This window comes from Madurella fahalii, assembly GCF_045866475.1.
Source record: "Madurella fahalii IFM 68171 DNA, scaffold_5, whole genome shotgun sequence".
NCBI classification, from domain to species: domain Eukaryota; kingdom Fungi; phylum Ascomycota; class Sordariomycetes; order Sordariales; genus Madurella; species Madurella fahalii.
In genome coordinates, this window is record NW_027263975.1 from 379,834 (window position 1) to 404,463 (window position 24,630).

Below are 24,630 nucleotides of genomic sequence, written 5' to 3' on the forward strand. Positions count from 1 at the left end.
CCTGAATTACGTATACACTATTATGGTACAAATTACGATATCGGCATCCCTTTTAGTATTCTGTGGGTCGGGCCTGACACGCATTCCAGCATCGGCTTTGCCATTTCTAGTGTACTTAATCCCTTCAGGGAACAAAAGCGAGACGGTTGACACTCGATGCACCAAGAAAAGGAACTGGGCATTCCAAACTGGGGATGTTGGGACGTCGAAGATCCCGAATTCTCAAAGGGTTAGAGCACCTGTAAATATTCTCTGTCGACCGCTATCTTCCGAAGAAAACGGAAGAATTTGCCGCGCCGCGATGGCGATACGGGGCACGGACCGTCCGAAGCAAATCTCGAAACCAAATCGCAATCCTCCTCGCAAGGTGGATCTTGATGCGGGCCCCAACAGAGCTCGGGGAGCAGGCCCACCCAGTCAAATCGTTGGTGCTCCGCTGAGCCAAAACCAAGAATTGACGGATGCAGAAAGGATCGTTGCCCCCCAGATCTCGCAGCCGCTACTGCTTGGGAAGCTGACCGTCTTCTGCTTGTTACATCTGCCCCATAGATCCGATCCAGAAGAGCACATGCACACCCCGTAGCTACGCGCCTAGTGTATGTCAGGTCAAGATGACTAGATCCCCAAGGGTCCACGGAGTTCTGCTTTCGACGCTACCCCTCCATTTCCCAACGCTTGTCGTCACCCAGAGCCAAGTTCAACTCTTGGTTCAGCCGGCCGCGGTCACACCAATAAGCTCGCCAAGTCAAGCTCCTCGATTCGTGCCACAAGGTTGAGCAAAATGGTTTCCCTCGAGCAGATGCGAGCCTCAAACGCAAGGATCCCGCGCTCCCTCCCGCCGGGTCTCGTCGCCGTCTTCGTTGGCGGCACGAGCGGCATCGGGGAGACGACCATGAAGAAGTTCGCCAAGCACACCGTCCAGCCGCGCATCTACTTCATCGGACGCTCCGAGCAGTCGGCGATCCGCATCCTGGCCGAACTCCAGACCTTGAACCCTGCGGGGGAGTACCAATTCCTCCAAGCCGACGTCTCGCTCCTCCAGAACGTCGACCATGTGTGCCGAGAGATCTATACAAAGGAGAAGTTAGTTAACTTGCTGTTCCTGACCTGCGGGACCATGGTGACCGGCCAAGGTGGGCCTCCCTCTTCCCCACAACCCCGATCCCCCAGAATCCCTAGGATCCCACGCGCGCCTTCATAAAGTGCCTACACTTACTAAAACCGACCCCCCTCCCCCGGGTATTGGTTCCCCAGAGACGGTCGAAGCCCTCTACTACCCCACGGCGGTAACCTACTACGCGCGCATCCGGTTCATCGCCAACCTGTTGCCGCTGCTCCAAAAGGCGTCGGCCCTCCGCCGCGTCGTGAGCGTGTACGGGGGGACCAAGGAAGGGCTGCTGGACCCGTCCAACTTCCCCGGCTGCTACATCCCGCCCGACGCGCACCCGCGCCAGGCCCGCGCCCACCTCAGCGCCATGACCACGCTGGCGCTCGAGTCGCTCGCCCTCGAGGCGCCCGACGTCAGCTTCGTGCACGCCTTCCCCGGCTGCGTCCGCACCAACCTCGGCCGCGACGTCCGCCGCTGCCGCCGCGGCCGCGGCGCCGGCATGCGCGGCCTGCTCGCCAAGGTCCGGGTCGTGGGCGCCTCCGTGGGCGCGCTGCCGGTTGCCGAGGCCGGCGAGAGGCAGTTGTTCCTGGCCACCAGCGCCAGGTTCCCGGCCAGGGACGGGGTGGATGTTGCCTTGACCAGCGGGGTCAGGTTGCGGGACGACGACGGCGTGTCGGTGGCGCGGGGGAGTGACGGGCTGGAAGGGAGCGGGGTGTATTCTGTCGGCTTCGACGGCGAGGCGGGCGGGCCGAAGGTGGAGGAGCTGTTGAGGAGGTTGAGGGGCGAGGATCTGGTGAGGAGGGTGTGGGTGCACACGGTGGCTGAGTTTATCAGGGTTACTGGGTCAGAGTTTGTGTGAGTCGGGGAACTGCGTTGTTTGTTGTTTTGCTGGGGTTTGCTTAGCGTTTTTGTTGCATATGTACTGCCGACCATACCTTAGGCTCTTGATTGGGATTGCAACATGGGCATCGACAACGTTCAATTTGTGCCTCGGTGTCAGGTGGGAACAGCTCTGTTGATGCGATGAGTGTGGCACCAATTAACTTCACGCCCACATCCGCTCAAGTGGAGCCGATCTGAAAACAACCTTAAGTACAGGTCAGATAATGCACCTGTAACTTAGTGGTGCACATGCCGTACAGTACAGTATCGAGTGTGTGTTATTCCAGGCGATGCGTAAGTGGAGTCTTCCCAAGTTAAGCTCGGTCCCTGCATACAGCGCAACCCCCCGTGCCAAGCAGGTCTCGGCCAACGCCTCTTCGCCTCGAATTGGGGCTCCCGCCTCCCGGCCCAAATGTTTCATGCCAGAACAGACGTCGATCAATGAAACAGGCTATAAATTGCGTCTGGAGCAACTAGTGGCTGAGTCGGCCTGAAAATTGAATAGAATATTACTTCTACGCCATGGCGGCCGGATCTGCCCTCTTCGTCCCACGAGATTGAGCTGCTGCTGCTTGGCGCAAAAGGGGGAGATTGTGTTCTTCAGCCCCTCCGGCCGTAGTGGACTCACTCCTTTAGCGGGAATCTCATCGACCGTCAAACGCGCCAAGGGCGGCGGAGCCATTACGTATCCCGGCAAGAGGTTCTTATCGTGGGAGGATTTTCGGATTGCTATCCGTTGGTTTGTGTCACATGTGGTACAGTACAAGACGTTCGTTGTCCTCTTCTTGATCCTCTTGTCTTCCTCTCTCTTGTTTTCCGCCCGACCTTCCAGGACTCTCCTCTATTTCCCGTGGCAGATCAGCTTCCACGCCGTTCACTGACTCTTCGACACGCTGTCATGAAGCGTGACAGCATATTGACCGCCGTGGCGGTAGAGGGCTTGATTGCCGAAGGACATGCAATCGTCATTTTTGAAGACTATGTCCTGCAGTTGGACTCGTGGCTCGAGAAGCATCCCGGTGGACGCCTGGCTATCTTGCACATGGTTGGAAAAGATGCGACTGACGAGATTAAGGCGTAAGACTTTGCGTCTGTGTTTGTCCACGCGCAGTAGGGACTCGATCAGTGCGCTAACATGCTTCCCCTTTGCAGGTACCACCGGCCAGCTACATGGAAGCGCATGAAGGCCTTTCGAATTGGCCGCAAGCCAGTTGGGATATGGATCAACAGGACACCTCCAATCAGGGGTGGCATTTACCAAAAGCAGGGAACCGGAGGGGTACCACCGGCGATTCCACACGGCGATCCCGCTTCCTCCAAGATCAAACCCGCTGAGCCCGATTTTAATGGCCCTCCGGCTGCAGCTAAGGTTGCTGGCGATGCTGCTGCATTCGTCGACTGGGCAGAGAGCCAAGAGATTCACAGGGACATCGCGGGTTATCCCTCGCTAGACCCCGCGGTGCAGAAAGACATCGCGCAGAAATACAGAAAGCTGCATCAGAGGTTGCACGATGAGGGGTTCTACGACTGCCCGTATCTGGAATACGCAAAGGAGATGGCCCGATACACGACGCTATTCACCCTCTCGATGGTGACTCTGCGGTACGAATGGTACATGACCTCGGCAGTTTTCCTGGGCCTGTTCTGGCACCAGATCATGTTCACCGCACATGATGCAGCACACGGAGCCATTACCGGCAGCTTTGAGGCGGATAGTCTGATAGCCATGTTCATAGGTGATTTCTGCTGCGGCTTGTCGATCGGGTGGTGGAAAAGCAGCCACAACGTGCATCATCTCGTCACGAACCATCCGGTAGGTGTTTTAGCCATAATCACATCGCTCCGATCAGCATAACACTGACCAGTCCAAGGAACACGACCCGGACATCCAAAACGTACCCCTCTTCGCCACGTCGCCTTCGTTCTTCCGCGGCATCCACTCATCCTACTACGATTTCACCTTCGCCTGGGACGCGGTCGCCAACTTCATGGTGCCCTACCAGCAGTACACCTACTATCCGGTCATGTGCCTCGCCCGGTTCAACCTCTACATCCTCTCGTGGCTGCACGTGCTCTCGGCCAAGTCGGCCTCGCTGGGCAGCAGCAAGGCCTGGTGGATCCGCCCGGTCGAGATGGTCTTCATGTCGTGCTACTGGTACCTGTTCGGGTACCTGCTGGTGTGGCGCAGCCTGCCAACCTGGACGATCCGCGTCGCGTTCGTGCTCCTCTCACACGTCGTCACCATGCCGCTGCACGTCCAGATCACCCTGTCCCACTGGGGCATGTCGACGTCGGAGCTCGGCGAGTCCGAGTCGTTCGCCCAGCGCCAGCTGCGCACCACCATGGACGTCGACTGTCCGGCCTGGCTGGACTTTGTGCATGGGGGCTTGCAGTTCCAGGCGGTGCATCATTTGTTCCCCCGGGTGCCGAGGCACAATCTGCGCCGACTGCAGGCGCTGGTGAGGGAGTTTTGCGAGAGCACCGGGATCCCCTATACGGTTTTGGGGTTTGCGGAAGGCAATACGAAGGTGCTGGGGCGGTTGGGCGAGGTTGGGCAGCAGGTCAAGCATCTGGTTGAGTGCCAGAAGTTCATGGCTGTGACGGGGACAAGTGGGTTGCATTAGAGGTTCATGGGTTTGAATTTCCTAGTGTTCATATAGACTATACCATCAACCGTCTCGCGTCAGGTACAACGAGACAATACGTAATACTAATTCCTTTGAGTCCTAGGGAGGACTAGGAATACGTCTAACTGCCGCCGGAAAACATGTCAAGCTCCAGGGGATATTTTGCCCACAATGCCATCCCTTCTTCACGCCATGTATCGGGCTCTACGTGGACATTTAGCATATCCGGGACTTCTGTGGCGTTGAGGACAAGATTGGAGGGTCTCTTGAGGTTGTACTTTGGCCACGCGGGCATTTTCGGGACTTGTTTCATCACAGTCAGCAGAGACTTCATTGCTGCGAGCTGAAGACGAATCTCAACGCACCATGGATTGAGTTTGGGTTCCCGTTGTAGACATATGCGATCAGTCTTGCCGAGATGCCGTGCGAGAGTGCAAGGTGTGAAGTCGAGTTGGCGACCGGGGGGTTGTTTCCATACAACTCGTAGTCGCGTGGGAAACGGAGAAAATACGAATACTCGGACGAGTGACCCGCAAAGTAGGTTTGGGGGTCATACTGGGTCTGAATGGGAATCGACGTCGGCCAAGTATCGAACCGGTACGAGTACGCCGTCATCCCACGCTCTGCAAACTTCCTAGTCAGGACCCGACGCCCGTAGATCAAAGTAAAGTCTCCCACAATGGCCGCCAAACGCCTATACTGCCGGCCACACCGTTCTTGTCCCGCCTCCCTCAGGGCATCACAGAGCCGGTCGGTTTCCGCCATGGGCAAAGCGTACGGAGGGCTGGGCCCGTCAACCGGGTAAGCAGCGAGAACGAGATCTAGCGTCTTATCACTCGCGAATGGAAATAGGGCCCGGATGATCTGACGGAGCTCTTCTTCCGTCTCGGTGGCTGGGGGGTAAATGTTTGCGACGGTGAAGCCCTCATCATCGTTTGTCCCCGCCAGAACCGACACGTCACGCGGGAATTCACCGGCCAGGAGCTGAAGGGTTGGCGGTTTCGCGATAAAGTCCCCGTCCACCGTCGGCCACCACGTTGGCCGAGTGCGAATCGAGTTGCTGGCGTTGAACACCAGGTCCAGGGGTGCCTCGCGGAGACAGTCGAGACTGTCCTCGGCGTCGAGACAGTTCGTCGCATTAAGGATGTGTCGATAACCCTGCACGGCGTCGTCGCGATCGGGGCGGACCGTGTTGCCGACACCGACCGACCCGCTGATCACGATGCCGCCGTGAAAGAGCTTCTCACGGCTCCGGCCCCCGTAGGCCATAAGTTGGTAGAGGATCGAGTTGGCGCCGGCGGACTGACCCCAGACTGTCACCTTGTCCGGGTCTCCTCCGAAAGCGGCGATGTTCTCCTGGATCCAGCGCAGCGCATGGCGTTGGTCCTTCAGGCCAAGGTTTGTCACGCCTGCCGCCATAGCCTCGTGTCCACCTGGGAAGCCGAGGAAGCCGACACGATAGTTGAGCGTCACGGCCATGATTGGCATGCCCTGCGCCACGCTCTCCTGGACGATCCATGAGAAGTTGGAGTTGAGGTCCGCGCCGAAGCCGTCGCCAAAGCCGCCGCCGTACAGCCACACGGCCACGGGCAACTTCTTCTTGGTCTTTAGAGTAGCTTGCGATGGCCGGATGATATTGAGATTGAGGCAGTCGTCCGATATCCCCGTTACGTTTGCGTTCCTGAGGTTTCGAGGCGAGCTCGGGCAAGGGCAAATGGAGCCGTACCACTCAGCCGACCGCGAACCTTCCCATGACTCGTTCCAGGGCACGGGGTTTTGCAGGCGTCCAGATCTAGCATAAGGGATTCCTAGGAAGAGGTCCTGCGAGAACTCGGCGAGGTACCGGCCCGTGTAGGTTCCATTACGCGTCGTCGCCAGGGGGGCGGTTTGGCAAGTTGCCAGCACCACTGGCAGGAGGGCGAGATAGAAGGGCTTCATTCGGTTGCTCTTTGTCACGCAATCTATATAGATCGGGCACCTGGATACGGTGAGCCCCGGAAGTAAAGGTCTTGTAAGCTGCTAACCCCTGAGACGAGGCAGAATATTGCGGGGTCTGGGACGCGGCTAGAATCCTTCAGCATTCTTGCATAACTTGGTTGCAATCCCCACTTGACGAGAAGCTGGGCGGCAAGGAAATAAGACGGAACAAGATGCCCATTTCACCTCCAAAGCGTTCGGGTGCTCATCTTGGTTTCCAAGATGATGAAGCATAGGATATTCTACCACAAGAATACGTACTTAGTAACCAAGTTAGATCTAGGGAACATATTAATTTAGGTAGGCTTCCCGCGAGACGCGCTGGGGACCAATCCGAAACCCGAAGATAGATTGCCAGGACGGTGCTGAATTAGTCCGTATTTGGGAGCTTGAATTTATCCAGTGCTACCTTGATATATCGTGCATGAGCAGTGGCTCCGCCGCCCATGTCGCACCTCTCCCCTGGAGAGAAACTCGCGTTCGCTCTGAGGTAAGGCGTAATTAGGCAATAACCATTTTCCCATCCATTGACGTAACCAGATTGAAAGATAATCTCCACGAGTAGGTTTCCAGCCACGAGGGTGTTGCACCCTCGACGATAGCCATCAAGGCTAAGCTTCAGAGCTATTATCTAACCGGTGATCCTCGTTATAATGTTTGCTACTCATAAGGCATTTACGCCTAGTACTGGCAGAAATGCTTTGGATGACCCCACCGTGGCTGCACAGCCAAGCATCGAAGGGCTGACAGTACATTATCTCCGTGCTGTTACTCCATACGTAGATTTACAAACTTTACTATCATGTTTGGAATATCTATAACTACCCCAAATTATATTTATAGCATCAGTTATCTCAGAGGTTATTATATCTACTGTACTGGTTGTTATAATTGGCCTAAAATCTACATCTTTTAATAGAGAATCCTCTATTCTACTAGCTACTTAAACTAGACTAACTCTAGTTCTATCCTCTTCTTAGAAATTAACAATCATTTTAACCGAATTGTCAGGTAAAGTTCCTACAGTTTCTCTACAATTCACGATTACACTACTCATTACTTAATCTCTAGTATACCTCCTTATCTAGTAGCTTATAGGGAAGTTAACCTCTGTCAGATCGAAAAAAGGATTGCAGGTGAGAAAGCTTCAACTATCTCGCCAGACTAGCGGTCCAGCCTGTCAGAGGGTGTTTGAGGGGGCTGTCGTGATGTTTGCAAGCCACAGGGACTGTTCGTCCTGGTGCAAAGGGGAGTAGGAAGGCATCCCCTGCTCTATACCTGATTGGGTAGAAAGGTGATTATTAAGAAAACCAACACGGCTTCAAGACAACGTCTAGTCTTTAACACACAACCTTGGCTACGTACAGCGGTTACTTCAAACAAGAACTAGGCGCTCACCACCAGTATAAACATCGGGCCAGGTCGGCCCGAACAAGTCCTCCCATAGGCTCTGAGGGGTTTTAGGTGGTGGCATCAGTTCCCCAATATACGCGTCACCAACCACCATGAATCGATCCTGCTCTCCGACTAACACCCTCCTCAAAATGATGGGAACTTGCGCCCCGGAAAACAGGCAAACCAGATCACCTTTCATTGCTGAACCTGGAACCCAACCCAATCTCCCTGTTCTGGTTGCGCAAAACCTTCGCTTGTGTAGGCGATCTCTGTACGTCTTGTCAAGGGAGATCCTATCCCGTTCACTCCACCTTATATGCCGCTCGTGATTGCTATCGATGTCTCGGTAGAGAAAATCAGCGTAGTTATACAGGCTCGTATCTTTTTCCGTATAGGAGCGGATAATCATAGCCTTATGAAATTTTGAGAACTGGAGAGGGGACATCCCAAACGTCGGTGACCTCCAGAATCCGGGCATGCTTTCTGGCTTCCTTGGAGGATCGGGATCGGCGGCCGACGCAATACGTACGCATTCAGAAAGCCAGGTTTGCCGCTTCAATACGGCCGCCTCATCCAGGCTAACAACGTCCGTGTCTCTGATCATGGTCTCGAAGCCGGTAAAGGGAGCCATCTGTGGGTGTTCTATTAGTGGCCCGACTTCCGCGATTGAATCCACCAGTTTGCCGCTTAGTAAGAGAACCGTCTTGCCATCCTCCTGGAGGAAGAATGGCCGATTTCCATTTTCGAGCCCTTTGTTGGATCCCCGGTTGGCACGAAGTCTTTGGATGATAAATATTGGTTTCGCTTCGTCCAGGTCGGAGAAATCAGGTACCCAGGAAGGCAAATTGGGGTGTGCGCGCTTTCTTCCCGAGCAGTAAGAGAGGATCTCCAGGCTTGCATTTTTCTCGATATCCCACTGCGCCACCGCCTTGTAAAGATCCTCAACGCTGACTTGGTAGTTCGGACTGAGCACTTTGTCTTCCGGGCCCACGTTTGTGACCATGCTGAGAATTCCAAAAACCTTGTCGCGCTTGTCTCCGCATTGAAATCCTCGTATCTCATAGAGCGTACTGAGCAACCTGAAGTCCGGTACGTACGTCCCCTTTTTTCGTCCCTGATCTTTATATTTCCTGTGAAGCTCGCGTCGTCCGTGATTGATCATGTCCACGGCGCTCAGTGCCTGATGTAGTGGTGGATCGTCGGGTACGATGGCTCGTAAACGAAAGGCATGGTCACTGAGCACTTTCCAGGGCATCGTGTCGAGGCCGCAGGCCAAGACTGGTGTTTGCGCTAGGACAGCCTCCTGGATGATCCACGTCCGTTGGAACCATGGGCGCCGCAGTAGATGGAAGACGGGCGACCAGTTGAGAGAGTAGATTTCTTCGTTGTCGTAGAGGAGAGTATTGCACATCCGATCGAAGCTCTCAAGTACCGAGAACGCCCCTCGAACGTCAGAGGTCTGTTCGCCGAGCCAGATGACAACATTCTGTGCTGTAGAGTATATCCAGCTCATCTTCTGGACCTGGTCAGCCCGCTCCTCGTTATCGGCCTGATTGATGCATAGCGCATCCACCCATAATCTGCGTGGCCGATTGGGGTGCCGCAGATTGACCAGGGCCGAGTGCAGGTTCTTTCTGACGCTTGTACGCGAGCCGTTGACGATAATCGTTTCTGTTGGGTGCTCGTCCCCCCACGCGTAGGATAGGGCGTCGTATTTCGTCCGCCATGATTTGACAACGTTTATTATGCGACAATGGACCTCATCGGGCAATGACCCCGGTTCCACAACAAGAATGCGAAACTCGTTGGGGAGAGTAATCGGTTGGTAGATGAAAGGGACTTCTTGGGTCGCGCCTTGGGTGGTGGTAGGAAGAGGCGAGAAGGTGCTGCTTGCCACTCTTTTTGGAGGAAAGATGACGCATATTACGGCGTTGAAAGCCGGTTTCAACGGCGGATCAGCTAGATAGAGAATGAAGAGAGAGAAGAAGATCATCGGCCCGAGTACACTAGCATCCTGACCTCGGGCTTTCGATCTCTGGATTTGGCGAAACTTCGCCGGATTCATCAACAGTGGGTTGTTCCGCCAGAATGAAGGTACGCGTGCGCGACGGCAGCCGAGCGACCGGAGCGAATATTGGCGTGGAAGGTGACGAAGAAGCATGCTTGGTGAAAGATGGGTAAGAAATTGGGCGAGGTGGATGCGATTGCGATGGAAACTGCTGAGTCGCGCTGGCGCAGCGGACGGATGGAAACAAAGTTACAAAAGGACCCGCCGATTCTTAAACTTAACTACTAATTAAAACAACGCCGGCTGAGAAATTTAGGCCTAACAGATACCCGCGTCCTTTTCGTGGCAGAGGGGATTAGTAAGGCTGATCGGGCTGCGACCACCAGAACCCGATTGTAGCACTGCAGTCATTAACCCACTGAGTCCCTGGTCTCAGATGCTCAGACCTGCTGGGCGTGAGGTACCGCTTGTACCTGTTAACCCACTTTTATAGACCTACTTCAATAAGCCAATCAAATCGCATTGACAAAACTCACGCCAGCTGGTCTGAGGCTGTTGCGAACAAAATTGGCTCTCACGTCACAGCAAAATTAGAAGATATAAAGTAAGATAGATAATATTTATACTGTTAGATATCTCTCTTTACGGCGGTTCTATTGGTAGTAGTCTCGTTGAAGTGCAGGCAATATTGGTAGAGTTATAGAGGTTAACTCTTTGATTTATATATATAGAGAAGGGAGGACTTTGGCTGACCTTGCAACTACTATCTATCCTACCATATAGATCTATATACTGTTAGAATCAGCTCTTCAAGATCTATCTTACGGTAGTAGTCCTGTTAAAGTGCATGCAGTTTCAGTAGAGAAAAGTAAGATAATATCCCGATTTTTACTCCTATAAAGATAGCGGATATTTCCTTAGATAACTTTATATATACTACCTTTACTAAGTTCCTATCTATATTCTAAAGAAGGCCTTCTTTTACTCTATATATTGATCTATATATCTGTATAGTAAGCTCTATATCTACAGATTTCTATAGAGCCTGCCTTTTCGGACTGTAGTGTAGTGTCCCAGGATACTGTAGCCCCACATAAATAGCACGTGCACTGACATCTTCCATATATAACCCCAACCCTGGCAGGGCCAAAATAGACATGACAATGGACGCAAGACGCCCATTTCAGCGCAAAAAGCCCACCAAATACTGCAGTTGCAATTGACGTTGTTAAAGTGATCAATTCGCCTTAGTTCGTTGATATCTTACAAGACCCAAATAAGTGCTGTTTTCCTACAGTTTAACGGCCCAGTTGTCCATCTGCCTGTCCATCTAACTGTCCATCTGACTAAGCGCCTCCCTGCTTCCACGCCCTCTTCCACGCCCTCCTCGCGATCATTGTGGCGCCGCTTGACTGGCGATACTCTCGTTGTTGTTGTCGTTGTTGTTGTCTTCCTGGGCGCCTGCGCCCAGAACTCCCCTGCTTCCACGCCTTCTTCTACGCCCTGTTCGTCGCGATCCTCGTTGACTGGTGTTGTCGTTCAAGTCTTCCTGCGCTAGGTCGACGCCCTCCCATCGCGACGTGTGCCAGCGTATAGATGGCTGTAATCCTGTCGCCTCAGAACGCTGGGTGCCCTGAACTGAAGCCTGGGTCGAGATGGGCGTAGTCGAACGTGGCGCCTGAGGATCAGGTGTAAATGGCTTCGTGTGACGTGGTCTGCCAAGTAACTGTGTGACGCGATCAAACTCCTGATACTGTAGATACTGATCCTCGTCCTCCAGAGATCTATCCAGCCACGTGCTACGAAATGTTTTTGAGCCGTAGGTCAAAGAGTTTGTGAAATTGTCGCCTACCTCCTCTACAACCTGTGAAGAATCGTAGTGGGGGGGACCTAGAAGGAAAGGGGGCTGTTGGGGAGGGGAATATGGGAGAGGATGAGCACACAGCACGCATTGGATTCCGGGTATGGAATACCCCATTAGGAGACCGTAAAGACGGTGGAGCGTATGACAGGCTAGGGGATCTATGCATGGTAAACTGAATAATGCATATGCAAGAATCATTCTAACGCAACACCCTGTGTTTAGGGGGTTTATATAACTGCGTTGTCCACTGCCTCTGTACGACACACATAGGTACAGTACGGAGTACTACCCTAACAACGGTCTAGATTGTGACGTGTTCTATAATAAGGAAAAGATGCATCCTACGAGTGATCTCAAGCTCCCGCGCTCCGCGACGGCCCGCCTAGCCGGAATACGAAAAGGTGCTTGTGGAAGAGCACCTCTAGCTTCCACCGAAAGATATCTTTTGGGTCACATCACCTCACCGAACCATTGTGGGTCGATGTCTGGGTCTGTTTGGTCTGTGCGATCCCTGATTGGCGCTTGGCTTTTGCTTACCTGGGTGTGCCGTGATTTCCGTAGGTACGCTGTACTGACCCGTGCTAGCTCACTGAACCCATTGCCTGTCCTAGTGTCGTGATGGCTTAACTAACGTCTTCTGAGACTGAATTTGAGGACATCGTGACTCCTAGACACTACGGAAACGGGCCGAATGTGGCTCCGCGGCATCCGGAAAGGAGCACCGCCTGTTAACTAGGTCGGTCGGGTTGGTGTTTGCCTGGCGATGCACAGACAAAAACGTGGTCAGCATGCTTGTATCCCACGCCGCGCCGCATTTCTGGAACCTCCAATTTCAGTAAGGCTGATGAGAAGGGGCCAATAATCCCACAATCCTGATCCATGGACCAGGTACTCAGGGCCCTTGGCATCACATCCCGCACTGACATGCCTTAGAAACCATGCTTTATTGTCATCCCAACTTGTCCGACCGTCCCGATGGTACTGCCGTTGCTTACTCCCCTCCCTTGTAGTCAATCCTCTGGTCCACTTCGGTCTCACTAGCACTATACTAGCTCTAACATCGAGACCCGCCCTCCCATAACTCTGGCATGGATGCTCTCCTTGTGTTTTCGCCGCTATCTGAAGATAGACCCAATTGTTGTGTGCCGTCCCCCCCCACCCATTCTCTGCCGCCTGTTGTGTACCCATGCTTGTACGCCTCGATCCCCTTCGCTTGCATGGACCCTGGCCTGGTTCTGGACGCTACAACGCGACCCAGGTTCAACCTCGTGGCGGCACAGTCATCCTCTGCATTATCACATGATGCAGCGCGCCACTTATGGCAACGAACACGAGGGGGGAAGCATTGACGACCTATCCGGGGGGCTGGCTATGTTTGCTAATGATTTTCAAGATGGGAAAAAGAATCGCAGGGCAAAACTCCTTCCATGAATGGAAATTCGGTTAAGTTGTACCACATCGCCAATGGAAAACCATGGTTTGGCCAAGGGGCAGTGACGTGAGGATTGGAGGCTTGGGCGGTTGCCATATTGGTAACCAATAGGGGTTAGTCTTGGGACCGCAACCACTGTAGCGTACAATATCGTGACGTGCTTTTTGTATTGGCACTAGGGTGACCGTGCTGAGTTCAGCAATTGCCGCAGGCAACGGACGCGGGTATAAGTAGGATGGGGATGGTACAGTAGCGGAGAGAGTTGATGCTCACAAACCGAAGCTCTGCAGAGTCCGCCACCGTGAGGAACAGCCTCTCCAAGACTCATCATGATGTCTCTTAGCCGCTCCTTGGCCGTCGGGCTACTCTGCGCCCTCCCTTTGTTCAACACCGCTTTGGCTGCCTCCATCCCACCGCGCGACGATGTGGTTCCTCCTCGGTTTGCTATCGCCGTTAAGCTCAACAGCACAGCAGCATCCCTTACAGCCCGGGCCTTGACGGGGACCGATGTTGTCGCCGACCTCATTCGAAAGGCGCACCCGGGCTCTCGGAACGGGAAGAGAGACGTAGATTTTAGCGTCTTGCCTCTCATCAACAGCGTATCCCCCGAGAAGATCGCTGAGATGGTTCAACGGGCCACCGAGCTCGACCCCACCTACGTGCCCACGGATTTCGGCGCCTGGTACCAAGTTCAGTTCAACGAGCCTATGGGCGACGCACCCGCTCCCGAGATCGTCCAGCTCTTGAACACCCTCGGTGCATACGATGAGGTGATAAGCTGCCAGCGGCTTGGTGGTGCGCAACTCCCCGCCGTTCAGCCAAGCAACGATCCGCGGTTCCCGGAACAGGGATATACTGGCGCGAACGTGGGCATCAACGCCCAGTATGCCTGGGGCTTCCCTGGCGGCGACGGCGCTGGAACCAACGTTATCGACGTGGAGCGCGGTTGGAAGTTGGACCACGAAGATTTGGTACGAGTCGTGCGATCTGCAATCTGCGAGTGAGATAAGAATGCTAACGGAGTGTACAGCAAGCTGCGGGCATCACTCTCAAGGCCGGAAAGAACGTCAATGACCGATACGGTGGAAACTACCCTCATGGAACCGCGGTTCTCGGGATTATGCTCATGGTGGACAACGCCATCGGCGGCGTTGGCATTGCCCCTGCAGCACAGGGACACGTAGTGGGTGTCACGCGGGATGTCAACGGAGCCCCCCAGGAAAACAATGCCGAGGCTATCATTGACGCTGCCTCCCACCTCAGCTTTGGCGATGTTATGTTGCTGGAGATTCAGCTTGGCGACGCCAACAACAACCTGATGCCAGCAGAGATCTACGATGCTGAGTACGAGGCGATCAGGCTCGCAACTGCGATGGGTATTACCGTCGTCGAAGCCGGCTGCAACGGGGGGGTGAACCTGGATCTGCCCATTGTCCGCGAGGGCGAATCGACACCGCGCGCCTTCCTGAACAGAAACAGCCCTGACTTCCGTGACTCGGGAGCCATCATGGTTGGCGCTGGCTCTGCGGCGCTCCCTCGCACGAGGTTGTCGTTTTCCAACTACGGCAGCCGGATCGACGTCCATTCCTGGGGCGAGGGCATCCTCACGTCAACCGCCGAGTCGGTCAATTTCCAGTGGGTTGATGGCTACGGCAACTTCTCCGGCACTTCAGGCGCGGCCCCCATCATCGCCGGCGCGGCGCTGAGCATCCAGGGCATGGTGAACGCCAACAGGGGTTCCAAGCTGTCGGCGGCGGAGATGCGGAACCTCATCAAGATTGGAGGCACTCCCACCTCCAACCCCTCGTCCGACATGATCGGTGTGCAGCCGGATCTCCGGGCCCTCATTGACGGGGGCTACCTGCAGTAGGCTAAGGCGCAGACACAAGAAGGTGTGAGCAACGCCAATGCCTCCAGGCTCCAGCAGACGACGGGGTTAGCTGCTACCAGCGGGGCCACCGGATCAGCCGCCATCCTGTGATATACAGATCCTTGTGTTAGCTGAGGAAATGCCTGGCTGGATGAAGGCGGAAGTGGTTACTGTTGGGTACTAGGGAGGATTACAGTCATTTGGGATTTTTAACATTCACGTTCACGCAAGCACTTTTCACACTGCTTAATTGCCTCGAAAAAGACGAGTCCGTTCCATTTCGACCATGGTATTGATGTGTCAGGGTTGCCATTTTACCTGAAACCGAATGCAGCAGGGACCGTATGCTGCGGCTAGTGCACTGTTCGATTACCACTTCTGTAAAGATCTGATTCTGGGACATACCTTGCAAGCAACTCCCCAATGTTGCGGAATTTGTCCATTAAAACGAGCCATTGATGCGACTTGAGCCTTGAATCTGCCCCGATGCGCATGAAGCGAGGCCACATCGACAATTATTAAAGGTATCCAAAGGGTCAGAGGGGCCCCGGCTGCATATCAAGCCGACGAGAGTGTGTAGATTACCGAGGCAGTCAAGCGGGATTCCGTTGGCCAAGCTGTTGGGCGCGCCTATATGCCAAATCAGTTTTACCATCTACACTCAGCTGTTTCTGGGTACAAAAGCCCAATTACTTCCCTACCGGCCGCGATTGCATCTTCCCTAGGAGCCCTCACGAGCCATCGTCGTATAGTCTTCTGCTAGTGGGGACATGAATGCAACCGGATGTCACTGCCTTCACTTTTACATGTTAAGGGGGCGGGATGATCGGACGGGAAACTGTGGCGGAAGCTTCGAAACGGTCATCCCGGAACGCTGTGGTATTCTGGAGCAAGGCGGGCGGGAGGGCGAGTTCTGACTGTGTCCGCGGCCTTGATGATCTGCTGGAACATAGCACGCGGGCTCTTAAACTCGCCCATAACGAGGCAAGAGAGTACGTCTCTGCAAGGCAGCTGTCAACGCGGGGTCTGTCATGCATGCACTTGTACAATGGCCGAAACCTTACAGCTTATATCATTTTCCATGGATCGAAGTGATACGGCCCGTGCGGCCCCGAAACCGGTTACCCTGGAATATATCGGATGGTCTGAATACCTTATCCAGCGGGAGCTGCAAATGCCATGTTGTTGGAGCCTGGAGCCTGGAGCGGTGTGAGGTGATTTGAGTTGCATATGTTTACTGCATAGTAATGCATGGCCAAATCAAGGACAAGTATGGGCTGGGGAAGCACTCCCCAAACCTTCCTATTAGTTTAGAGCTGATAGTGTGGATTTGCAGGCTATCAAGCTTCTTCATCCGTCTGCTACCTGCCCCGGTGGGTTCTGCCATAAGATCTCTCGTCAAAGTCATGCCATGCGCGTTCGTGTATAGCTTAGGGATATAATTACATCTGGGACGTGTGGGACAACGTAGCGAACGGTTAGTCCAATCGCGTCTTGTACTTTAACCTGGAAGTAGAATAGAACATGGTGACATCTGGATTTAAGGCTAACCGATTTTTACTCCTTAATTATTCTTGGGCTTCCCGAACACCACACCGTCATCCATCCACTAAAGGTTATCACCCATGTGACACATTAAGGCTCTACCGTGCAGCATCCAAACGGGCCCCTATCGTGGTCATTCCATAACCCAGCCGGGGAGTCCCACGGGTGTTCCCCCATTCCCCCAAATAAACATATAGGCCAAGAGCCCCAGGAAGCCCACCGTCGGCACCCACCCGGCCAACCTCCAGAACACCCTCTTCCTCATGGCCCGCATCTTGATTCCCGCAGCCGCCCTCATCGCCGCCCCGTCGTTCAACCTCGGGAACTCGGCTTCCACCATCCGCCCGCCGACCTCCACCATGGGCACGGGGACCCCGAGATGCTTACAGAGCGGGCCCCATCCGTCTTGGACCCGGTACTCCAGGACCCTCTCCTTGGGGATCTCCCTCCGCCACTCGTCGTAGTAGTGGTCGTAGAAGGCCAGCGCCTTCTCCTTCTCCGGCCACTCGAAGCCCTGCACTTGGGTGTTGACCTTGTGCATGAACATGCCGAACTGGCGGAGGGTGGGGTCGAAGAGCATGATGAGGAGCTTGTCGAAGATGGAGAGGGAGCTGAAGGCCGCGTGGATGGACGTCAGGCACGAGTTGTACCACTTCTCGCGCTCGCGGTTGAGGATGATGACTTTCGCTTCCGGGTAAGCGCGGGCTAGCTCGGTGCCGAAGAAGGAGGCGGGGATGTCGGTTGTAGCCTGGGTGGTGTTAGTACGGGGAGGCGCAATCACACGATAATGCATGGGGAAGGCATTGTGGAAAATGGAAAATCAATAGTACCTGGTGAGTGGCGAGGAGCTCGTCCCAATCTTCACGGCCAAAGTGTCCCTTGCCGCAATACTTGGCGTCAATCGCCCGCATCCAGTAGGGGATGTCGCCGGGATTCGCCCCGGTTGTCTGCATGTGATAGACATCGTGGATGCCGAGTTGTCGCAACGCGGCCCTCATACCTATCGGTCCGTTAGTCGGGATGCTCAGATGGAAAACACGGCCCCTCTTCATCTGTGATAAGAAAGGGATACCAGACGCCATGAAGCGAAATGGTAAAAGGTAATGGAGTGGCTCACTGAGTGTCCCTGTCCTCATCAGTCCGCAGACAATCACCCTCATGGGCACGATCCGGGGATTCGCGGCCGTCTCGGCCACCCCTCCGTTCGACATCTTGGTCGCCATAATCAGCAGTTGAAGAAACGCAGAGCAAAAGACTTGCGACAATGCCTTTAGCACGAAGGTAAAGGGAGTCCAGATGCTTTGAATATACATGGGCTCAGAAAACAAGGCCCGGGCTCCGGGCATCCTTTCCCGGACACTCAGCCCCGTCGGTGCGGATCCTGACACGGAGTCTCCCCATCGGCGTCACTAGGGCAGGGTAGATCTGCCAGTAAGCGAGCAGAAAACCCGCTCCACGGGGCAGGCGACGCCGCAACGCGCTTACTGGGAAACCCGTGGCGGTGGCGTCCCGGCGCTCCATCGTCGGGCCAAGGCTGCTCATCGAATCGGCATCGGCCCTGCCCAGGTGCCAGAGGAGGCGTGTCCGAATGCGGGAATTCATCTGCAGCTAATCCGTGCAGCTCAGCACCTGCGCCCGCGTCTGCGCCTAAGAGCGACGATCCTGTCTCAGCGCCCGAGAACGCTCCTCCGGGATGTGTCTCGGAAGCTGGAGACTCTCTCGGGCTGGAAGGTTAACCGCGCGGAGTCTTGGACCGCCGTCGGAGCCGAGAAATGGGAGCATGCTGGTATTGTGGGCTGGGAGTCCCGTCTCCCCATTGGGTGAGCGGAAACGGCTAGGCCAGACGTTAACTTCACTTGAATGTTTGAACGAATGACCTGCTTCGCCATATTCACCGCAAGTCAACGCAGGGGACTGCTTCGGAAGAGAAACTTTTTTTTCTATATCCAGGATTCATTTCACCGCGCATATTCACCGCAAAGGACACGTTCCTGGCGTGTTGGCCAATCACTGGGAAGGGCAGTGGGGATGATGAGGTTGGGAGGAGTTGCATACACAGTGTGCTGTGCGAATGTTACACGTGTCGAGGAATGTGAAGCCAATCGGTCAATCATGTGCGCCTTGGCAGACAACTAGTCTCATTGGAAGCAGCTTATACGCTTCCGGCTTACTTCGTACATTAGTGTGGTTCGGTGTCGGATCGGGCGAGGCTGAATGCATCATGACGGGATTAGGCCGCCTCAAGGGATCCAGAAGTGTGAAGTCCCCATCGGCCGTACCGATGAAGATAAAGAAACGGTTTTGCCGACAATTTTCTTTTCGACTCACTCCGTCTCCACCATGCTTGTGCTGTCGGAGTTCGGGTGTTCATAAATGCCGTAGACGATAATTAACGTGTTACGAAACGTACTTACATTGGCTTGGGTATATACTTTTACTTCCTCTGCGTCTATTTGTCTCTCCTTTCGTCCTCAGCATCCTCATCTGAGCCTCCACCCATCGCACAATTCTGATTCAGCGAAAGGAGCGGGGGAGCGCCAAGGATCTCCGAAGACCCACGAGGCATCGCTGTGAGACACTCCATACCCAGTTGGGCATAGGGGCGCACATAAGCGCCTGGGGCGCCGAGTTTCTGCCTGAGGCTCCAATTTCCATCATTCACATGACGCGACTTTGTCTGCGACGTCGTGCTCCTGTATCTGGCGATGGCTTCCATCTGCTGGCTTCTTTGGTCACGGTCCATCAGACTAAGGTAATCAGTACAGGGGTAGACAAGCGGGCCATGGTTTCCTTTGAATGCGCTGCAAAGCCACTTCTCCCAGACATACAAATCGGGTTGTTGGTAGGTTAGGAAGAGAACTATTCCCAACAGCAGGAGCACAACTAAATGACTTCGTAGTCGGTGACAACGGTGCTGAGGACACGGGCCATATCCTGTTGCAGCACTGAATACCTCAGAGGGGTGCCCCTGGGTCGTTCTCTTGCGACTAGTGTATAGCAAGGTATCTAAGGTACTCTTTCGCTCCCGTCCGGGGGGAGTAGTCTCGGGCGCTCAAACTTCTAACCGTGACCCGAATGCGTGAAGATATCTCCAGAAATAGAATGAGCCATTGTTGTACAAGAAATGGCCTCGATAGCCTTATTTTAAAGAATAGGGAAGAATAATAATTAGCCCTCCTTTAAGGTGCCAAGACAAATCACCAAATGCCACTTCGGTATACGCCGCCCCTCTGGCCACAGGCATCTCAAGCCACAGTGTCGCTTCCACCGTTTCCATACCCCGATGATACTCTAATAATATATGTAACAGAAGGGGCCATCCATCGTATCGACGACCTCGCGTACCTCGCGGTCTTCAGCAATGTAACCAAGATTGAGAGTGTCGTTGAGCCTGGCAACCTCCAACTGCCAGGAACCGTGCTTCATTCCCTGGATGACATACAACCGGTTGTCGAGGTCCTGTAGCTGCCAGAGCCACCAAAGGCGGTCTATGGAAGCGTGGAAGAGGAACGAGACCGGGTCTGCCACCCACGAAGGCATATCCTATCGCCCAACCCATTAGCAGCGAGTTCCCCGAGCCATTTCGGGGATATAGGGTATAGAATCATCGGCTTCAACTTACCACTTCATTGATAAACGAGTAGATAGTGGCCATGCCCATACGCCAGACACCACCTAGCCTCTCCTCTAGCGCCATTTGAAAATCCTCAAGGCTGTCGTTCTCGGTGACCAGCGGGTACGTGTAGTTCGTCGTTGTGAAATGGGCCCTGAAATGGGATATGTACCTCCTAACGAAGCGAGGGTTATAGTCGAAGGCGTAGCCGGGACCGAGGTTCACCTTCAAGCCGGCAAAAGGTCCGCCCATGATGCGGTACGCACCCCAAGCGCTGTTATTACCATCCCCGCCGAGAGACGTGGCGCTCCCATCGAACAAGGGCGAGCTCTTCGGGTCTTCGGCCCAGCGATCGAAGTTCCAGTACGGGTGGGCGCCGGTGTAGCCGCACTCATCGCGAAGCGCTCTCTCGTACGCGTGGACGTAGTAGCGATGCCAGAAGAGGGTATGGGCCTGAATAGGTTGAGGCGAAGTTAGTGATTTTTCTTTTTTTCCACCGGGGGTCTGCTACTGGAAATTTCGACATACGAAGCCGTGAACGTCGCTGGAGTTGAAGATGTGTGCCGCAACAAAGTCATCGAACCGTGAACGAGCGCCAGGTACTTTCTCTGGTGGCCACTGGGGAGGTTGTTTCATCAGACACTGGACGGCAGCAATATACTCTGCGCGATCCGACAGTGAGAGGTCACCCCTAAGATCATCGCCCATTAGCGTCTTCAGTAGTGGCAGTAGAGCAAGAGGGATGGGAGGATCATACCATTCGCGTCTAACCCGGGCATTCTCGAGTGTGCATGCATTCTGCTGCCTCTTGGAATGACTGGACTTCTTTGCCAGGTACGTCGCGAGCTTTGGTATGCTCCTATCGCGAAGCTCGTCGAGTATATCGGCAGGGTACTCGCGGCGGAAGGTCGGATAGCTCGCTGAAGGCTCCGCAGTCTGGGATGTGACCTGCTCGCCTTGCGTGGTGGAAGAAGCTTCGAGACTGGTTTCACTAGTGGCTGTCCATTCTTCGTCGGGGACGTCAGTCGGAGCAGGAGTTGACGCGGTATCACTGTTCCGTGAGATGGAGGGAGGCTGGCTAGAGGATGACTTCTCCTCCGTCGTGGTCGGGTTTGGCCCTGCAGACGTCGTCCCGTTCCTCTGCGAGACTGTGGAGCTGTCAGGAATGCTGGTGGAATCCTCCTCAATAGGATCAACGGCAGAGCTCGCTTCGGTCGGGCCTGACGGCTTTGAACTGTGGATAACGGTGCTCAACGCTTCCCCGGCCCAGGTTTGGGACTCTTCGTCGTAAGTCGCAGTCAACGTGGTTGTGCCGGTCTCACCAACCGCCGTCGACATCGTAGCCGTAACAGTCACGCTGACAGAGACATCTCCATCGGTCGATAGGCTAGGACGCGGTGGAGGGACACAACGGCTGTTGACAACGGCCAGGAAGGCCGTTCCGACAAAATAATGCCTCAAACGCATAGCTCAAGCAATTGAAAAGAAGGAATGGAAAGGTTGCTTTAAGTTAAGGAGTGACTGTCAAGTCAAACTGAGGACTCAACAAGTATCAAAGGAGCGGCAGGCACTGAGAGCGCCTTCAAAAATGAGCGGCAGGTAGGATATCCCACCTTGAAGCGAAACACAAACAAGGCGCGACGTGAGAGAAGAGGTAGCGTTTCTCTCTTAAAGAGAAGAACGCCACCTTAAAGGTAACACCAAGCACGTCTGTCCCGTGTCTTTGACGGCCCGATGGGGGCAAGACCCGCGACCGCCAGTTCATGCTCCAACCATCCCTGCTGGAAGAACAGTTTCGAGCAGAGAAACCATAATGTGCTCCATGAATTATTTACCACTTAGGTAAAGCGTGGTTTCCAAATGTTGTGGCTTGGCGTAATCAGACCTCTCTCGGAGACGAGAAACATTCCGCCACCGAGCTTGGAGCGATTTGCCAGCCAGATATTTCGGGCCAGAGCCAACGACTCCAGCCCTACCGCCATACGGGGACGGAAGACAAATACAGCCGCCACCACAGAAGGCTTACATATCCTCCAGGATATGAAAAGTTAGCGTTACAAGGGGCCCGTTGTTTGGAAAAACCGTGCTGTTTCCAGTAAGCACTAACAGTGAATCCCCTGCTACGCTAACTTTTTCATATCCTGAAAGAGGTGTATGTCAATTTCTCTAATGTGGACCAAGCATTCGCCCCTGCCAAACAACCGGGAGGGCAATCTCGGGGTGCATACCAAGAGTCGATATCGAGGGCTGGGGTTAGATTTTCCCGTGCAGCGTGAACAAAAACACTACAGCCAACTGGTAGGTGGAGTATTTCCGGGCTTCGGTCTTTACAGGCTTTGCGTGCTGCTCTGATCATACCACTACAGAATGCCCGAGTGAAAAGGTCCATAAGGCATGCAGAGCAAGACGCTCCACGAGTAAAACAAGGAGAAAGACATCTCGAGAAATACTTACCTCGCTTGACAGAAGCTCATCAGCTTCGAGTTTCCTTTACCGCTTGCCGAATAAAAGTATACAGTCTTTTTCTAGGAACTTGGTGAGCCTGTTTCCCGTTCCTGATCTCTTCTTTTCATGGGCTTCTTTGTTCTGGCTAACTCGTCGGTGCAGTGGCCGCCTATTTTGGAACAGGGCACCGCTATTCGGAAACGTCTGTACCAGGTCCACATGAGTACCTAGTATATGACGAAGCTGCTGTCTATCGTATTCTCACGATGAAAACACCCACGCTGTATTCCGCCGTACTGCCAACGCGGGGGGACCGTAGCTCGCCCACCTCGGATTTATCGATAAGCGTGGTGCTACTTAATAGTACCGGAACCTGCCGACGGTGCACGCGCTCCTAAGCTCCTGGATCTCCCCCCGGAGCTCCTCCGCGGTATATTAAGATACCCCTAAGACCCTAGGATAGTTCGCTGAGGCGTGATTGACTGAGCGGCGCCCCCGGCCCCCGCCCGTTCGCAGGACTCCCTCCAAGCCATACAGAGAGCGCGGCTAACTTGCCTCCGCTTCTGCGAGCTGCATCCCTGTTCAGTTCCTGGTCGTGGGGTTGGAGCTGGACCAGTCGTCCCTCGGTAGTGTCGACGAGATCTTGAGGAACCCGATTGTCTCCCGCGGGTGCACGCTGTGGTGGTCGACCGGCATTACCACCCGAGAGAATCAGCTCGGAACCTGAGCATGTCTGCTGTGCTGTTGGGCGTGATCCCTGAAACTTGCGGAACTCTACCAGAACCGAATCACGCACAAACTCACGTAACCAGGACGCTTTCAATGCCCCCAGCTTGTGTTCAAGCCCTGTGACGTGACTTCAAACTGATAGAGGGACCCCCGAGTGACCCGGCTTTGAGGACGGCAAAATGCATGAGGTTCGGCAAGTATTCCATGAGGTCTACGGTAAGTACCAACACCGGCACAATGAGAATTTGGGCTCGCTAGCAGCGCCCCCTCGCCCATGCCTTAGCCGTCTTGGTAGCCCCCATGCTGCACTTAGACTCCCTGCGCTTCCATTGTGTTACCGACACCGAATCGGTGCTACGGCCGAGGACCTGGAGGCCGACCGTCACTTCACCAGAGGCATTCTGCGTTCCTCGTGGCCTCGTACGTGTCGGGCAAGATTGAGAACCACGATAGGTTGGAAGAGCTGACCGCTACGTAGGCCCTCGCTGGCATGCCCGTCGCAATTCGTAACGCGGGCGCGACCCTGCGGCAGTTGCATGTCTTTAGCTTCCCGGCCCTCAGGGGGAACATCAATTTTCTCCCTCCCCCCTGCGGGGATGACCTCCGCGCTGTGTGCGGGTTCGTGGAGGGATCTTGTCTCTCAGGGACCCACCAGCCGACAGTGGACTTCGGCTTTCTCGTCAAAGAGCAGAGTAGCGTCGATAAGTATATAAACGGGGTCCGCTTTAGCCTGTGCGTCAAGGTAGCCAGCTCTGTGCAAGTGCGCTCTCCTGGACGGTTGGCGCTAGCTTAGAGGGCGAGTACGATCTCATGGCCTAGAAGATTATAGATGTTACGGCATTAGCAAGGAGGTTCTCGAATTGCTTTCGCTCCTAGAGAGCCTTCTCGAGCCGATCAAGTGACTTCTAGTTGAATCGGCCTCTTGAGTTCTGCTTTCGACTCGGCAGTCGATAGCTTTGCGCTCGAGAGCATCTTTACAAACTCCCCCAATCCCCTTATAGCATTGTAACGTGTTACTTAGACCTGCCCTATATATACATATATACCAGGAACTGAGCCCTTTAAGCCTACTCTAGGAGTATAGGTCCCATTAAAACGCGTTTAATGCTATGTATTAGTGAATATCACACGAAAT

The 24,630-nt window shown here is 54.3% G+C and overlaps 7 protein-coding genes across 7 annotated transcripts; 3 read left to right on the forward strand and 4 right to left on the reverse strand.

Annotated features, from left to right (window-relative positions):
* Nucleotides 1-781: 781 nt before the first annotated feature.
* On the forward strand, nt 782-1,967 carry MFIFM68171_08662 (Short-chain dehydrogenases/reductase; the record flags this gene model as incomplete). The annotated part of the gene is made up of 2 exons (XM_071064082.1): nt 782-1,133; nt 1,255-1,967. 2 exons carry the CDS (start codon nt 782-784, stop codon nt 1,965-1,967), a joined length of 1,065 nt encoding a protein of 354 aa, XP_070920183.1.
* Nucleotides 1,968-2,888: 921 nt separating this feature from the next.
* Nucleotides 2,889-4,614, forward strand: MFIFM68171_08663 (Delta 8-(E)-sphingolipid desaturase; the record flags this gene model as incomplete). Its single annotated transcript, XM_071064083.1, has 3 exons — nt 2,889-3,067; nt 3,143-3,803; nt 3,862-4,614. The coding sequence occupies 3 exons, from the start codon at nt 2,889-2,891 to the stop codon at nt 4,612-4,614; spliced, it is 1,593 nt and encodes a 530-aa protein (XP_070920184.1).
* A 124-nt stretch (nt 4,615-4,738) lies between these two features.
* Nucleotides 4,739-6,555, reverse strand: MFIFM68171_08664 (Carboxylic ester hydrolase; the record flags this gene model as incomplete). The annotated part of the gene is made up of 2 exons (XM_071064084.1): nt 4,739-4,920; nt 4,983-6,555. 2 exons carry the CDS (start codon nt 6,553-6,555, stop codon nt 4,739-4,741), a joined length of 1,755 nt encoding a protein of 584 aa, XP_070920185.1.
* Nucleotides 6,556-7,969: 1,414 nt separating this feature from the next.
* Nucleotides 7,970-9,982, reverse strand: MFIFM68171_08665 (uncharacterized protein; the record flags this gene model as incomplete). The annotated part of the gene is made up of 1 exon (XM_071064085.1): nt 7,970-9,982. The coding sequence occupies one exon, from the start codon at nt 9,980-9,982 to the stop codon at nt 7,970-7,972; it is 2,013 nt and encodes a 670-aa protein (XP_070920186.1).
* Nucleotides 9,983-13,625: 3,643 nt separating this feature from the next.
* Nucleotides 13,626-15,163, forward strand: MFIFM68171_08666 (Peptidase S8/S53 domain-containing protein; the record flags this gene model as incomplete). The annotated part of the gene is made up of 2 exons (XM_071064086.1): nt 13,626-14,264; nt 14,324-15,163. 2 exons carry the CDS (start codon nt 13,626-13,628, stop codon nt 15,161-15,163), a joined length of 1,479 nt encoding a protein of 492 aa, XP_070920187.1.
* A 1,678-nt stretch (nt 15,164-16,841) lies between these two features.
* On the reverse strand, nt 16,842-17,931 carry MFIFM68171_08667 (NAD dependent epimerase/dehydratase; the record flags this gene model as incomplete). The annotated part of the gene is made up of 3 exons (XM_071064087.1): nt 16,842-17,456; nt 17,539-17,708; nt 17,826-17,931. 3 exons carry the CDS (start codon nt 17,929-17,931, stop codon nt 16,842-16,844), a joined length of 891 nt encoding a protein of 296 aa, XP_070920188.1.
* A 2,068-nt stretch (nt 17,932-19,999) lies between these two features.
* MFIFM68171_08668 (Tyrosinase copper-binding domain-containing protein) lies at nt 20,000-21,659 on the reverse strand (the record flags this gene model as incomplete). Its single annotated transcript, XM_071064088.1, has 4 exons — nt 20,000-20,251; nt 20,331-20,774; nt 20,850-21,012; nt 21,079-21,659. 4 exons carry the CDS (start codon nt 21,657-21,659, stop codon nt 20,000-20,002), a joined length of 1,440 nt encoding a protein of 479 aa, XP_070920189.1.
* Nucleotides 21,660-24,630: the final 2,971 nt, after the last annotated feature.